Consider the following 13510-nt stretch of genomic DNA (forward strand, 5'->3'; position numbering starts at 1 on the left):
TGCATCATGCAAAATGCTGGGCTTGATGAAGCACAGACTGGAATCAAGATTGCAGGGATTAATATCAATAACCTCAGATACACAGATGACACCACCCTTATGGCAGAAAGCAAAGAGGAACTAAAGAGTTTCTTGATGAAAGTGAAAGAGGAGAGTGAAAAAGCTGGCTTAAAACTCAACATTCAGAAAACTAAGATCATGGCATCTGGTCCCATCACATCATGGCAAATAGATGGGGGAAACAATGGAAACAGTGACAGACTCTATTTTCTTGGGCTCCAAAATCACTGCAAATGGTGACTGCAGCCATGAAATCAAAAGACTCTTGTCTTGCTGCTTGGAAGAAAAGCTATGACCAACCTAGATAGCATATTAAAAAGCAGAGACATTATTTTGCCAACAAAGTCCGTCTAGTCAAAGCTATGGTTTTTCCAATAGTCATGTATGGATATGAGAGTTGGACTGTAAAGGCTGAGTGCTGAAGAATTGATGCTTTTGAACTGTGGTGTTGGAGAAGACTCTTGAGAGTCCCTTGGACTGCAAGGAGATCAAACAAGTCGATGCTGAAGGAAATTAGTCCCGAATATCATTGGAAGGACTGATGCTGAAATTGAAACTCCAATACTTTGGTGATCTAATGCGAAGAACCGACTCATCCGAAAAGACCCTGATGCTGGGAAATATTGAAAGCAGGAGGAGAAGGGAACGACAGAGGATGAGATGGTTGGATGGCATCACCGACTCGATGGACATGAGTTTGAGCAAGCTCTGGGCGTTGGTGATGGACAGGGAGGCCTGGAGTGCTGCAGTCCATGGGGTCACAAAGAGCCGGACACGACTGAGCGACTGAACTGAACTGACTGAACTACCAAGCGAAACTATTATTTTAGAGATGACCAGGTTCTGATCATTGATGTCTCACTGGCTCTTGCGCTGTATTATAAACCAGCAGGTAGCTTCCGCGCCAACGCGTGCGCAGACTTCACCCTCCGCCCTTTCCTTCCCCACTTCCTTCTCTAATTGCGCAGGTGCGCTCCCGATAGGAGGCGGTGCTGGCGACTCCGCGAAGGGGAGCCTTGGGCACGCTTTGGGCCAGCAGTGCGCGTGCGCGGGGCTAGAGCCACCGACCGTCACCGGCGGAGATGGCCGCCGCCGGGGAAGCTTCGTCGGAGCCGGCGGCTTCAGAACAACCAACGGAGCTGTCTGCCTCAGTGCGGGCGAGCATCGAGCGGAAGCGGCAGCGGGCGCTGATGCTGCGCCAAGCCCGGCTGGCGGCCCGGCCTTACCCGGCAACGGCAGCTGCAACTACTGGAGGTTTGGGCCCTTGGCGGCGCCTGCCTCTTCTCTCTTCTGGGGGGCCGGGGGCCGCATCCTGGATGGGGCGTCCCTCTCGCGTCTGAGCGCAGACGCTTGTGCAGTCCCGGGTAGGGGCGGGTGGAGGGAGTAGCGGAGGGGGTAGGGAATCCGCTCGTCGGAGATTGTCACTGCGGACTGCCCAAGACCACAAGGCGACCCTGACTCCCAGCCCTGGCCTTTCCTCCCTGCCTTGGGTGGTCAAGCTACCGTCCTTAGTTTGGGGATACAGCCTCCCTCGCCGTCTGGAGGTGCCAGCCAGTGTCTTAGCTCTCCCTCTCTGCTCTCTTCCTGCAATTGCCACGGGTCCCAGGGGGTGGTCTTTGTGTAGAGCTTTTAGACCTTATAGCACATTTGAGTAGTAGTCCTGCACCAGCTCCTTCATGCCTCCGTATAACACGGGCTGATACGCAGTGCTTGCTACGTGCTGGGGGCAGACAGACACTAGCTCCTGCCTTCCTGGGGGGAACAGAGTGGCACCTGTTGTGCTTCACGTTTTTCAGCTTGGCTAATTTGATTCAAACAGCTAACCTGGAATTATTTAGGGCAGGGCTTGTTATCCGTATTGTACTGAGATGATAATTGAGGATCAGTAAAGGAAAGGGGGTTTGCTCAGGTTCATCCCAGTAAGTGCAAAGGCTAATCAGGACTAGAACTCGGGTCTAATCTGACCCTGGATTCAGGGCCTTTCCTTGCTCACTAGTTGCCTCTGCTATACTAGGCATTTCTCTCACTCTTAGGATGAAGGGCTGTTATTCTTGCTTGGATTTCATCTTTTTTCTTACAGCAGCACTTGGCTGCCTATTTCTTTGCCTATCATGTAATTCTCCAGTGGGGGGTCAACTAATCATTTTCCCCAGAGAAATACAGTTTGGTTGACATGTGGTTCTTCAGCACTGCCTCTGTAATGTGAAGCACCTGTGTTGGTAAACCTGTGTCTAAACCTACTTGAGCAGTTGAGCTCGGTCAGAACTGTGTCATCTACTCCCCCTTCTCATCAGCCAGAAGAAAGGCAGAGTGAAAACAGCTAGCTGCATGTCTATATTCATTCATACTGACACTGAATCTGCACATTTTGACCACTTTTAAGCATTCTAGGGTCAGGACAAAATGTTCTTCATCTGCATGGATTAATTCATGTTCATGATTCCATATAGATTTCTAAAATGTGTAAAATGGCTATGGAACAGGGGTGCAAAGTAGAGCATAAAGTGGTATTAAATGTCTGATAATGGAAAGCAAGGCGGCATGAATATCTTGTAAGATGTCTTGGGCATTTACCAAAGAACTGAATTGTGTTGTTGCATTGTAGACAACCTGTGCTTCGAGTTAGTTAGGTGCTGAGATTTTTGTTCTTTGTAATACTTGTATTTCCATATGTATAGTTTTCATACTCTGTGTGCGCTATGACATATGCCTTGAAAAAGACCGAGAACTTGCTTAGAATGTGTTGCTAAGAGTAGTGCTAAGGTCCTGGGGAAATACAAGGCATAGCAGTAGAGAGAAATGGGGCTTTGTTTTTGGCATGATTTAGCATCGCTCAGGATCCTGCTCTAATTATAGTCTTAATAACTACAGCTTCCCTTCTTCTTATAACATTCATGAAATCAAAATCATATTCTGGTACATTTTCTATCCAGTCAGTAAATATTCATGGAATGCTAAACTATTTTTCAGAATGACAGAGATAAAAGTGCTCAGGCTGATGCAGGGATATAAGGAGATAAATGGGCAATATAGTAAAGTATGAAAATTGCTGTTAACTGTAGAAACAGGCTTATTATACTCTAATCCCTTTATATAATAGAAAAAGAAATTGAGGCCAGGGAAGGTGCGTGATTTAAGCAAAATAATACCTCTTTGTCTTAAAGAATTAGTTACACCATACATTAATGTAAAATGCACTTATCTGAATTTTACCTATGTGAGTGCTCATGTCTAATACCACGGCATCAGTGTAGTGTACTGACACTTCCAGAACCTTAGGCGTTTCCCCACTGTCACTTCCTAGTCAGTTACTCACCCTCAGAAGTGACTACTCTTCTGACGATTTGATTAGTACCGTCTGTTTTTGAACATTATATAAATGGAATCATACAGTATCTGGCTTCTTTTGCTCAAAGTAATACCTGAGAGCTTCATCCCTGCTGTTGCATGTGTTGGTAGTTTGTTCATTTGTATGTTCTATAGTACTCTTTTATGTTGTTACATTGTAGTTTTCCACTTCCTTTTGATGGAAATTTGGGTTCTTTCCAGTTTGGAGCTATTAAAAGGAAAACATTTGTGAGCATTTTGATATATGTTTTATGATGGACATATGCACACATTTCTATTGCGTATATACCTAGAAATGTAATCCTGGCTTCTAGGGGAAATGTATATTTAGCTTTAGTATACGCAGAATATATCATGAGAAACGCTGAGCTGGAAGAAGTATAAGCTGGAATCAAGATTGCCGGGAGAAATATCAATAACCTCAGATATGCAGATGACACCACCCTTATGGCAGAAGGTGAAGAAGAACTAAAGAGCCTCTTGATGAAAGTGAAAGAGGAAAGTAAAAAAGTTGGCTTAAAGCTCAACATTCAGAAAATTAAGATCATGGCATCCGGTCCCATGACTTTGTGGCAAATAGATGGGGAAACAGTGGAAACAGTGGCTGACTTTATTTTTTGGGGCTCCAAAATCACTGCAGATGGTGATTGCAGCCATGAAATTAAAAGACGCTTACTCCTTGGAAGGAAAGTTATGGCCAACCTAGGCAGTATATTAAAAAGCAGAGACATTACTTTGTCAACAAAGGTCTGTCTAGTCAAGGCTGTGGTTTTTCCAGTAGTCATGTATGGATGTGAGAGTTGGACTGTAAAGAAAGCTGAGCATTGAAGAATTGATGCTTTTGAACTGTAGTGTTGGAGAAGACTCTTGAGAGTCCCTTGGACTGCAAGGAGATCCAACCAGTCCATCCTAAAGGAGATCAGTCCTGGGTGTTCATTGGAAGGACTGATGTTGAAGCTGAAACTCCAACACTTTGGTCACCTGATTCGAAGAGCTGACTCATTTGAAAAGACCCTGATGTTGGGAAAGATTGAGGGCAGGAGGAGAAGGGGATGACAGAGGATGAGATGGTTGGATGGCATCACCGACTCAATGGACATGAGTTTGGGTAAACTCTGGGAGTTGGTGACGGACAGGGAGTACTGGCGTGCTGCAGTCATGGGGTTGCAAAGAGTTGGACACGACTGAGGAACTGAACTGAACTGAGGCATTGTCAAACACTCATTATATCAATTTAGAATCTTACCAGCAATGTATGACAGTCTCAATACCACATCTTCATTTGGTATTGTCAGTCTTTTTAATTTTGAGTATTCTGGTGGGAGTGGTGGTATTTCATTATGGTTTTAATTTGTATTTTCCTAATTTCTAATGATAGACATTTTTCTTGTGGTTACTGGATATTTGCATGTTTTCATTTGTGAAGTTTCTCTTCAGGTCTTTTGCCTCTTTTTAAGGCTCTGTTTTTCTTTTACTGAAGTGAAAGTGTTAGTTGCTCAGTTGTGTCCAACTCTTTGCGATCCCTTAACAGTCTGTCAGGCTTCTCTGTCCATGGGATTCTCTAGGCAAGAATACTGGAGTGGGTTGCCATTCCTCTTCTCCAGGGCATCTTCCTGACCCAGGGATCAAACCTGGGTCTCCTGCATTGCAGGAGGATTCTTTACCATCTGAGCCACCAGGAAAGCCTGTTTATAGGATTTCACTGTATATTCTGGATATGAGTCTTTTGTCAGATATACATATTGCAAATAGCTTCTGCCAATTTTCATCTTGTCTTTTTACTCTCATAATGGTGTCTTTTGATGAATAGAGGTTCTAATAGTTTTTTTTTTCTTTATATATTTTATTGAAGTATAGCTGACTTACAATGAATGTTTCAGGTGTACAGTGAGGTGGTTCAGTTATACATATACCCGTGTGTTATTTTTCAAGTTATTTCCATCATAGGTTATTACAAGGTATTGAGTATAGTTCTCTGTGCTGTACGGTAAACCTTTGTTGCTTGTTGAATATCTATTTTTTTTAAAATTAGAAATCTAGCATTCTGTTCATACTAAGACAAGCAAGTGGATTCAAACTGTCATAAACTTTTTAGTTAGGCAAAATTCATGTTTTCTAAAATTATTATACATACTGTTTATATGTTTGTATATAAAAGCTTTTCTACTACACTTGATAAAGGCTTGAAAAAGAACATAAAAAAAAGATGGAGAAATTGGAAAATTAAATGAAATGGGAGCACCGAATATGAAATAGAAGTGTGAAACAAACTCGATAAAAGTAAAAGATCATCATTAGTCCAGTTGTTTTTAAACATGGCTGCTCATTAGAAACATATCTGGAGCTCTGGCAAAGAATAGCAATACCTGGGCATTTGTATTTTTCAAGAAATTCCAAGATAATTCTGATATATATCTGGATTTCAAAAAGTGATTACAGGTTTTTCTATTAAATGGTAGTTAGGGTGATATATGGAGAAGACAATGGCAACCCGCTCCATTACTCTTGCCTGGAAAGTCCCATGGACAGAGGAGTCTGGTAGGCTGCAGTCCATGGGGTCAGGAAGAGTCGGCCACGACTAAGTGACTTCACTTTCACTTTTCACTTTCATGCATTGGAGAAGGAAATGGCAACCCACTCCAGCGTTCTTGCCTGGAGAATCCCAGGGATGGGGTCTATGGGGTCGCACAGAGTTGGACATGACTGAAGTGACTTAGCAGCAGCAGCAGGGTGATATAGAATTCTATTATTTTTCTGTTGCCCAATCATGATACAACAGTATTGAGTAATAGTTACATAATCACAGTAGTAAGAGATGTTTGTCAGTTTTCACAGTCAATAGCCAGACAAAAAATAAAAAATAGTTACAGTTGCAAGCCATAATGGGAACAAGGTTAACTTAACAATATAGTTACATACAACTTGGGAGGTCAAGCAGAGTGATGTGGTAAGTGGAAGTGTGTACATGAACATTTTCATCTGCCTAACCAGTCTGTCTTTTGCTTGATGCATTTAATCCATTTACATTTAAGGGAATTATCAATATACATGATCCTATTACCATTTTCTTAATTGTTTTGGATTTATCTTCTGTAGGTGTTTTCCTTCTCTTGTGTTTCCTGCCTAGAAAAGTTTTTTTAGCATTTGTTGTAAAGCTGGTTTGGTGGTGCTGATTTCTCTTAACTTTTGCTTGTTTGGAAAGCTTTTGATTTCTCCATCAAATTTGAATGAGAATCTTGGTGGGTAGAGTATTCTTGGTTGTAGGTTCTCCCCTTTCAACACTTGAAGTATATCGTGTGGTTCCCTCTAGTTTGTAGAGTTTCTGTTGAGAAATCAGCTGATAACCAGATGGGAGTTCCCTTGTATGTTATTGGTCACTTTTCCCTTGTTCCTTGTAATATTTTATCTTTGTCTTTCATTTTTGTCATTTTGATTACTATGTGTCTTGGTGTGTTCCTCCTTGGGTTTATCCCGCCGAGGACTCTGTTTCCTGGACTTGGTTGACTATTTCGTTTCCTATGTTAGGGAAGTTTTCAACTATTATCTCTTCAGATAGTTTCTCTGGTCCTTTCTCTCTCTCTCTCTTCTCCTTCTGGGACCCCTATAATGCGGATGTTGGTGTGTTTAATGTCCCAGAGGTCTCTTAGGCTGTCTTCATTTTTTTTTTTTTTTTTTCCGTTCTGTTTTCTATATTCTGTTCTGCACCAGTGATTTCCACTATTCTGTCTTCCAGGTCACTTACCCATTCGTCTGTCTCAGTTATTCTGCTGATGATTCCTTCTAGTGTATCGTTCATCTGTGTTCATTTATTTTTAGTACTTCTGACTCTTTGGTAAACCTTCCTTGCATCTTCTCCATTCTTTTTCTGAGATCCTGGATCATCTTCACTATCATTCTGAATGCTTTTTCAGAAAGCTTGCCTGTCTCCACTTCATTTAGTTGTTTTTCAGGGGTTTTATATTGTCCCTTCACCTGGGACATAACTCTTTTTCATCCTGATTAACTTTTTGTCATGTGATTTTTGTTCTAGCCGCTGTGGGATTGTGGTTCTTCTTCTTCTGATGGTCTTATACATGTGTTCCCTGGAGAAGGAAATAGCAACCCACTCCAGAATTCTTGCCTAGAGAATTCAATGAACAGAGGAGCCTGGCAGGCTACAGTCCACGGGATTGCAAAGAGTCAGACATGACTGATTGATACTTTCACTTTCTGGTGAATGAGGCTAAGAGGCTTCTGTAAACGTCCGTCTCCTTGTGGCTTCTTTGTCTTTGGACATGGGGGATTTTTTTTGGTGGGTTCTAGTGTTCTCCTGTCCTAGTTGTTCAACAGCTAGTTGAGATTTCGGTGCTTTTGCAGGAGGAGATGAGTACACATCCTTCTACTCCACCATCTTGTTAAAATTTGAAGTTATAATAATTTTCAGTCAAGTTCAATTAAACAGTTTTTCTCTTATGGTTGATACGTGTATGTCATGTGTAAGAAGTTTTTGGCTACCTCAAGTTCATAAAGTTATTTTATGTTTTCTTCTAGAAGCTTTATTTTACCTTTTATGTTCAAGATTGTGATCCATTTAAAAATTGTTCTGTGTCTATTGTATGTGATAGAATCAAAGTTCATTTATTGGAATGACCATCTTTTCCTCACTGTTTTGTAGAAGTGCCTTAGTCATAAATTCTAGCATCATTTATTGAAAATATTATCTTTTTCTCACTGAATTGCCTTGGAGCCTTTGCTGTAAATACGTGTAGACCTATCACAGGACTCTATTATACTGGTCTCTTTGTCTTTGTTTCAGTACTACGCTGTCATAATTACTGAAGCTTTGTAGTAAATCTTTAAATCTGGGTAGTGTAAATGCTCTAGTTTTGTTCAGGATTATCTTGGCTATTCTGTGTTCTTTGTATTTACATATAAGCATTAGATCAGCTTGTCAGCTCCCATTATTCCTCCCCACCCACAACACACACATGCAAGCACCTACTAGGGTTTCTAGTGGGATCACATTGAATCTTTAGGTGAATCTGGGGAGAAGTGACTTTGATTTCTGTTAGTGGTGTTTTTGACGTTTTACACGTCTATTCCTAGGTATTATTTTTTGACTCTAATTGCAGATTCCTGTGGATGTCCTCTATTACACAATCACATCATCTGTGAGTAAATGCGGATTTACCCTTTCAGCCTTTATGCTTGTCTTGTTCTCTTGCCATATTACGGTGACTGGGGCCTCAGTATAACGTTGAATAGAAGTGATAATAGTGGACATCCTCGTCTTGTTTGATATATATTACATTTTTGAAAGTTCCTGTTTATACACAAGGGAGCATATGGGCTTACCTGGTTCATTTCTTGACCACTTCTTAACTTTTATAGGCATGGCTAATGTAAAAGCAGCCCCAAAGATAATTGACACAGGAGGAGGCTTCATCCTGGAAGAGGAGGAGGAGGAAGAACATACAGTTGGAAAAGTTGTTCATCAACCAGGTAAAGTGGGTTTTCAAAAAACAGATATCTAGATTGGTCATTTTGAATAACATGCGTGATTTTTTGCAAACTGATGTTAAAAAATGACACATTTAGTCAGTGAGCAAGTTGACTTTATAAGAATGATGAAATTTGGCAGTTTTGCTAGTAGATTAAAAATTAAACAAATTTGGCAGATTCATTTAAAAATGTGGTTTATATGCTTAGAGTTGATGCTCTCGGTCTTATAATAGACAGGTTGATAGAATAAATACTTAAAATTATCTTGATAGGTTGAAATGGGGGTCTTGAATGCAAGAGATAAAATTTAGCACATTCTTTCTTATGTTTAGAGGAAAAGTGGTTTCCCCATTTCTCAAATATTCTTTCAGGGCTTTCTTTTTAACGGCTACATAGTATTCCATTTGATGGCTGTACCATGGTTCATTGAAATGCAGGTCTTTTGTTTCTTTTCTCTATTCTAATAATTATTACTGCAGCGAATATATTCGGAGATAAACTTTTGTCCAGCTCTCTGATTCACAGCAGTAGGGTAACTGACCCAAAAATATGTATACTTCCAGTAAAGTTTACATATTTAAAAAAAAGTTAACATGTATAGAAGCAGTAAACAACCTAAAAGCAAATAAACAAATGGATGTATTTTTCCAAATGAATTAACACATATTGAAGAGGGGGAGGACAGAAGGAGCTAGTCCAAATGATTTATGAGCATAGCATTTGACAGTGTATCCTCAGTTTGAGATAGGTGGGGTAAGGGGAAAAACTACAACATTCCTGAACTCATAGAGTGATATGAGGGAAGCAATTTTGAAATTATTTTAGATGTATTATTGGCTCAAATAGACGAATGTATTTCTTGATGTTTGGAGCCAGGGTTCTCATTGTGGAAGAAAGGACATACAAACGTAGAATGGGAGAAGGCAAGAAAGAACCCTATGGGAATGGATCAAATTAGATAGATTAAAATCATGGGTATGAACTCATGATTTCTGAAACATGTTTATCTGTATGTGTAAACTAATAAATGTACTCAGTAAAGTTTCAGGAAACAAAATCAATACACTGAAATCTGTTGCATTTCTGTACATTACTAGTGAACTATCAGAAAGAGAAATTAGGAAAACAGTCCTATTTACAACTGCCTATTTATCAGAAATAATAAAATACCTAGGAATAAATTTAACCAAGGAGGTGAAATACTTGTACACTGAAAACTGTAAGACAAAAATGAAAGAAATGGAAGAAGACACAACTAAATTGAAAGACATTCTATACTCTTGGGTTGGAAGAGTTACTAATCTTAAAATGTCCATAGTACCTAAAGCAATGTACAGAATCAGTGCAGGCCCAGCCAAAATTCCAATAGCATTTTCCCACAGAAATAGAAAAAATTTTAAATTCATATGAATAATGAAAGACCCTGAATGGCCATTAAATCTTGAAAAAGAAGGACAGAACTGGAGACCTCATGCTCCCTGATTTCAAATTATATTTCAAAACCATCATAATGACAATAAGTATGATATTGGCATAAAAACAGACACATAGATCAGTGGAACAGAAGAGAGAGCCCAGAAAAAACCTACACGGATGGTCAGTTAATTTATGATAAAGGAGCCAAGAATATACAATAGAGAAAGGACATTAATAAATGGAGTTGGGAAAACTGGACATTCACATGGAAAAGGATGAAACGAGGCCACTGTCTTACATCATACAGTATAACTCAAAATGGATTAAAGATTTAGATGTAAGACAGACCGTAAAACTCCTAGAAGAAAACATGAAAAGCCCCTTGACGTTGCTCTTGCTGATGATATTTTTGGATATGACACCAAAAGCAGAGGTGATAAAGGCAGAAGCTTCATAATTGAAAATCTTTAAATAAATTATAGCTGATATATTTTTTAAAAATTAAGAAAAAAACCCAGAACTGTTAAACAAGTGGGACTGCATCAAATTAAAAAGCTTCTACATAGCAAAGGAAACCTTCGAAAAGACCACCTACTGAATGAGGGAAAATATTTGCAAATCATACATCTGATAACTTGGATTTTGTTAGGGTTTGGAGATTAGTGAGATTAAGAAGTGCTAGAATATTAATTGACCTTCTTGTATTGGAAGTAGGTAAGGAGAGGCAGTGATAGGAATATGTTGCATGAATTATGAACAAATGACAACTCCATTTTTCTTCCCACTGGGGTTAGTGGTAGTTCTCAGAGTTGGGGCTTGGCAGTGGCAGTCATCCTAAAGACTTATTAGTAAAACTTTCATATTTGCTGATAAAAAGAAAACAGTTCTATAGGATAAAGATCCTTAGCTAGGTATTTGAAATCTGTTTAAAAAATTCTGCTTTACTTTACCTGGAGTAGTTTCTGTAGTGGGTGCTGAGGTTGTATAGCTAAGTACAATCTCTACCCTTTAGAGATTTTCAATCTAGAAGTGGAGACAGATGACGAGGAAGCCATTCACCCTGTTGGTAGGGGGTGGAATGGAGTTTCCCACTTGAAAGTGAATTCTGTATTGTCTCTCTTTTACTCTTGTTTTGCTCTTTACTGTTCTTTTCTGTGTTGTATGTTATGTCCCTTATGTGTAAGCAGCTCCCCCATCTTGCTTCCGCCTTGGGACTAATCTGTACTCTCAGCAGTACTGTAGTGGGCTGCATAATGGCCCCCAGCAATGTCCACATTCTAATCACCCTGGACTCCGTGAATTTACTACCTTACAGAGTGAAAGGCACTTTGCAGATAAAATTAAGGTTAAAGACCTTGAGGTGAGGAGCTTATTCTGGGTTATCCAGCTGTAATCACAAGCATCCTTAAAAGTAGGAGAGAGGCAGGAGAGAGTCTGGGGTGGTGTGATTATGGAAGAAGTCATAGTGATATAAGAAGCTACAGTTGCTGGCTTTGAAGATGGAGGAAGGGAGCCATGAGTCAAGGAATGCAGGTGGCCTCTAACTGGAAATGGCAGGGTGGTAGATTGTCCCTCCAAAACCTCCAGAAAGGAGTGCAACTCTGCCAACAACTTGCCTCTAGCCCACTGAGACCTGTGTCAAACGTATAAACTACAGACTGGGATAAAATAAGTTTGTGTTATTTTAGCCACTAAATTTGTAGTAATTTGTTATAGCAGCAATACAGAAGTATTAATAATACAAGTACTTTACATGTGGTTTGTGTTCAACAATACTGAATGAGTTGATAATTTTTTCCTTTATATTATTTCCTTTCTCATTTCTTTTTTCCTTTAAAATTTTTTTTAATAAATGGGAGATTACTTAAAGTTTTATGTTGTCTTATGTAAATATTTGTATCAGTCATAAAATACATTTGTAAGCTAATACAAATAAAGGAAAATGTATTCTAATTACACAAAAAAAGGAAACTTAAGAATGAATTTTCCATTCTTTAGGACCTGTTATGGAATTTGATTATGTTATATGTGAAGAATGTGGTAAAGAGTTCATGGATTCTTACCTTATGAACCACTTTGATTTGGCAACTTGTGATAATTGCAGGTACTTATTTTTATTTCAGAGCATGTTCTAAATTACTAAAGTTTAACATTTGCATGTAGGTTTAGGGCAAAATAATGATTTGCTCCATTTGGATTCAGCATTTTCATAATAATTTTGTTTTTCGTTTTGGAAGTTTCCTAAAATTTCTGTGTTTTTCATTTTGCCAAAAAAATACAGGAAACCTATGCTTAGCAGTCATGCCATATCAATAGGAAGGATGGCCCTGGGTCTGCCGTGGATACGTCCTTTTGCTTTTTTCTTTAACCATCTCCTAGTAGCAGGTTCCTAATCCTTCTCTTACCCCACCCCTAAGGATCCATTTGTTTTTTTCTTTCTTTGACCACCGTGTAACCACCTTGGTCAGAGGACTGGCACCTTCACTGAGAGGAGGAAAGTATAACCACTCTCCTGGTACGTAGAACACCTCTTTCCGTTCATTTTCTGTTCTTCTGAATTGGCAGGGAAGAGAATAGATGAGGAAAAATCAGATTCCTCTGTCATTCCTTTTTTTCTCCTAGCCTTTATTTCTTTTTTTATATCACCACGGATTATCCCTCACTACTCTACATGGTTCTGTCCCTACTGCTTACCTCCGCCAAGTCCTGCGTTGGTGTCTTTCACACCTGAAGATCCCACCTTGGATTCTCACTCAGCCTCTTATCTGCTCCCTGTCCCCACTTATATGTTCTGCCCCAGATCAGCTGCTCACATGCCTGGTGGACCTGCCCTTTCAGAGTCCCTGCTGCAGACATTGAGAGCTGGCACCATTGACTTGTTGCCAAGTAGAATCCTTAGAAGATAGAATGAGAGCTATTTCTGATCTCATGATCAGTGATGGGAAATGTTCTGGTATCCCTTGGAATTATGAATCATAAACTCTGTTCCCAGTGTTTATGCATAACAATGTCATCGATGCATACAGTGGTTAAGGTCCACAGTGTTATCTCTTTAAAGTAGATAGCATTCAGGAACTAGGAAGAAAGTGAAAATGAAGTCACTCAGTCCTGTCCAACTCTTTGTGACCCCATGGACTGCAGCCCACCAGGCTGCTCCATCCATGGGATTCTCCAGGCAAGAGTACTGGAGTGGGTTGCCATTTCC

General features: G+C 39.9%; 1 protein-coding gene across 5 annotated transcripts in view; it reads left to right on the top strand.

The window, feature by feature from the left end:
* Nucleotides 1–1077: 1077 nt before the first annotated feature.
* Nucleotides 1078–13510, top strand: part of XPA (xeroderma pigmentosum, complementation group A) — a 30584-nt gene continuing 18151 nt past the window's right edge. For 4 of the 5 annotated variants that reach the window (XR_825863.1, XR_825862.1, XR_825861.1 and 1 more), the window contains exons 1-4: nucleotides 1078–1314; nucleotides 8520–8558; nucleotides 8779–8889; nucleotides 12304–12409. Coding sequence is in view for 2 of the 5 variants with exons in the window: in XM_010847057.1 (XP_010845359.1) it covers nucleotides 1143–1314; nucleotides 8520–8558; nucleotides 8779–8889; nucleotides 12304–12409 (428 nt within the window). In the remaining 3 variants the exon portion in view is untranslated. The remainder of the gene's footprint in view (nucleotides 1315–8519; nucleotides 8559–8778; nucleotides 8890–12303; nucleotides 12410–13510) is intronic. The other variant, XM_010847059.1, reaches the window with a different exon arrangement.

The sequence above is a fragment of the Bison bison genome, unplaced genomic scaffold (assembly GCF_000754665.1).
Source record: "Bison bison bison isolate TAMUID 2011002044 unplaced genomic scaffold, Bison_UMD1.0 scf7180017864243, whole genome shotgun sequence".
Taxonomy (NCBI): domain Eukaryota; kingdom Metazoa; phylum Chordata; class Mammalia; order Artiodactyla; family Bovidae; genus Bison; species Bison bison.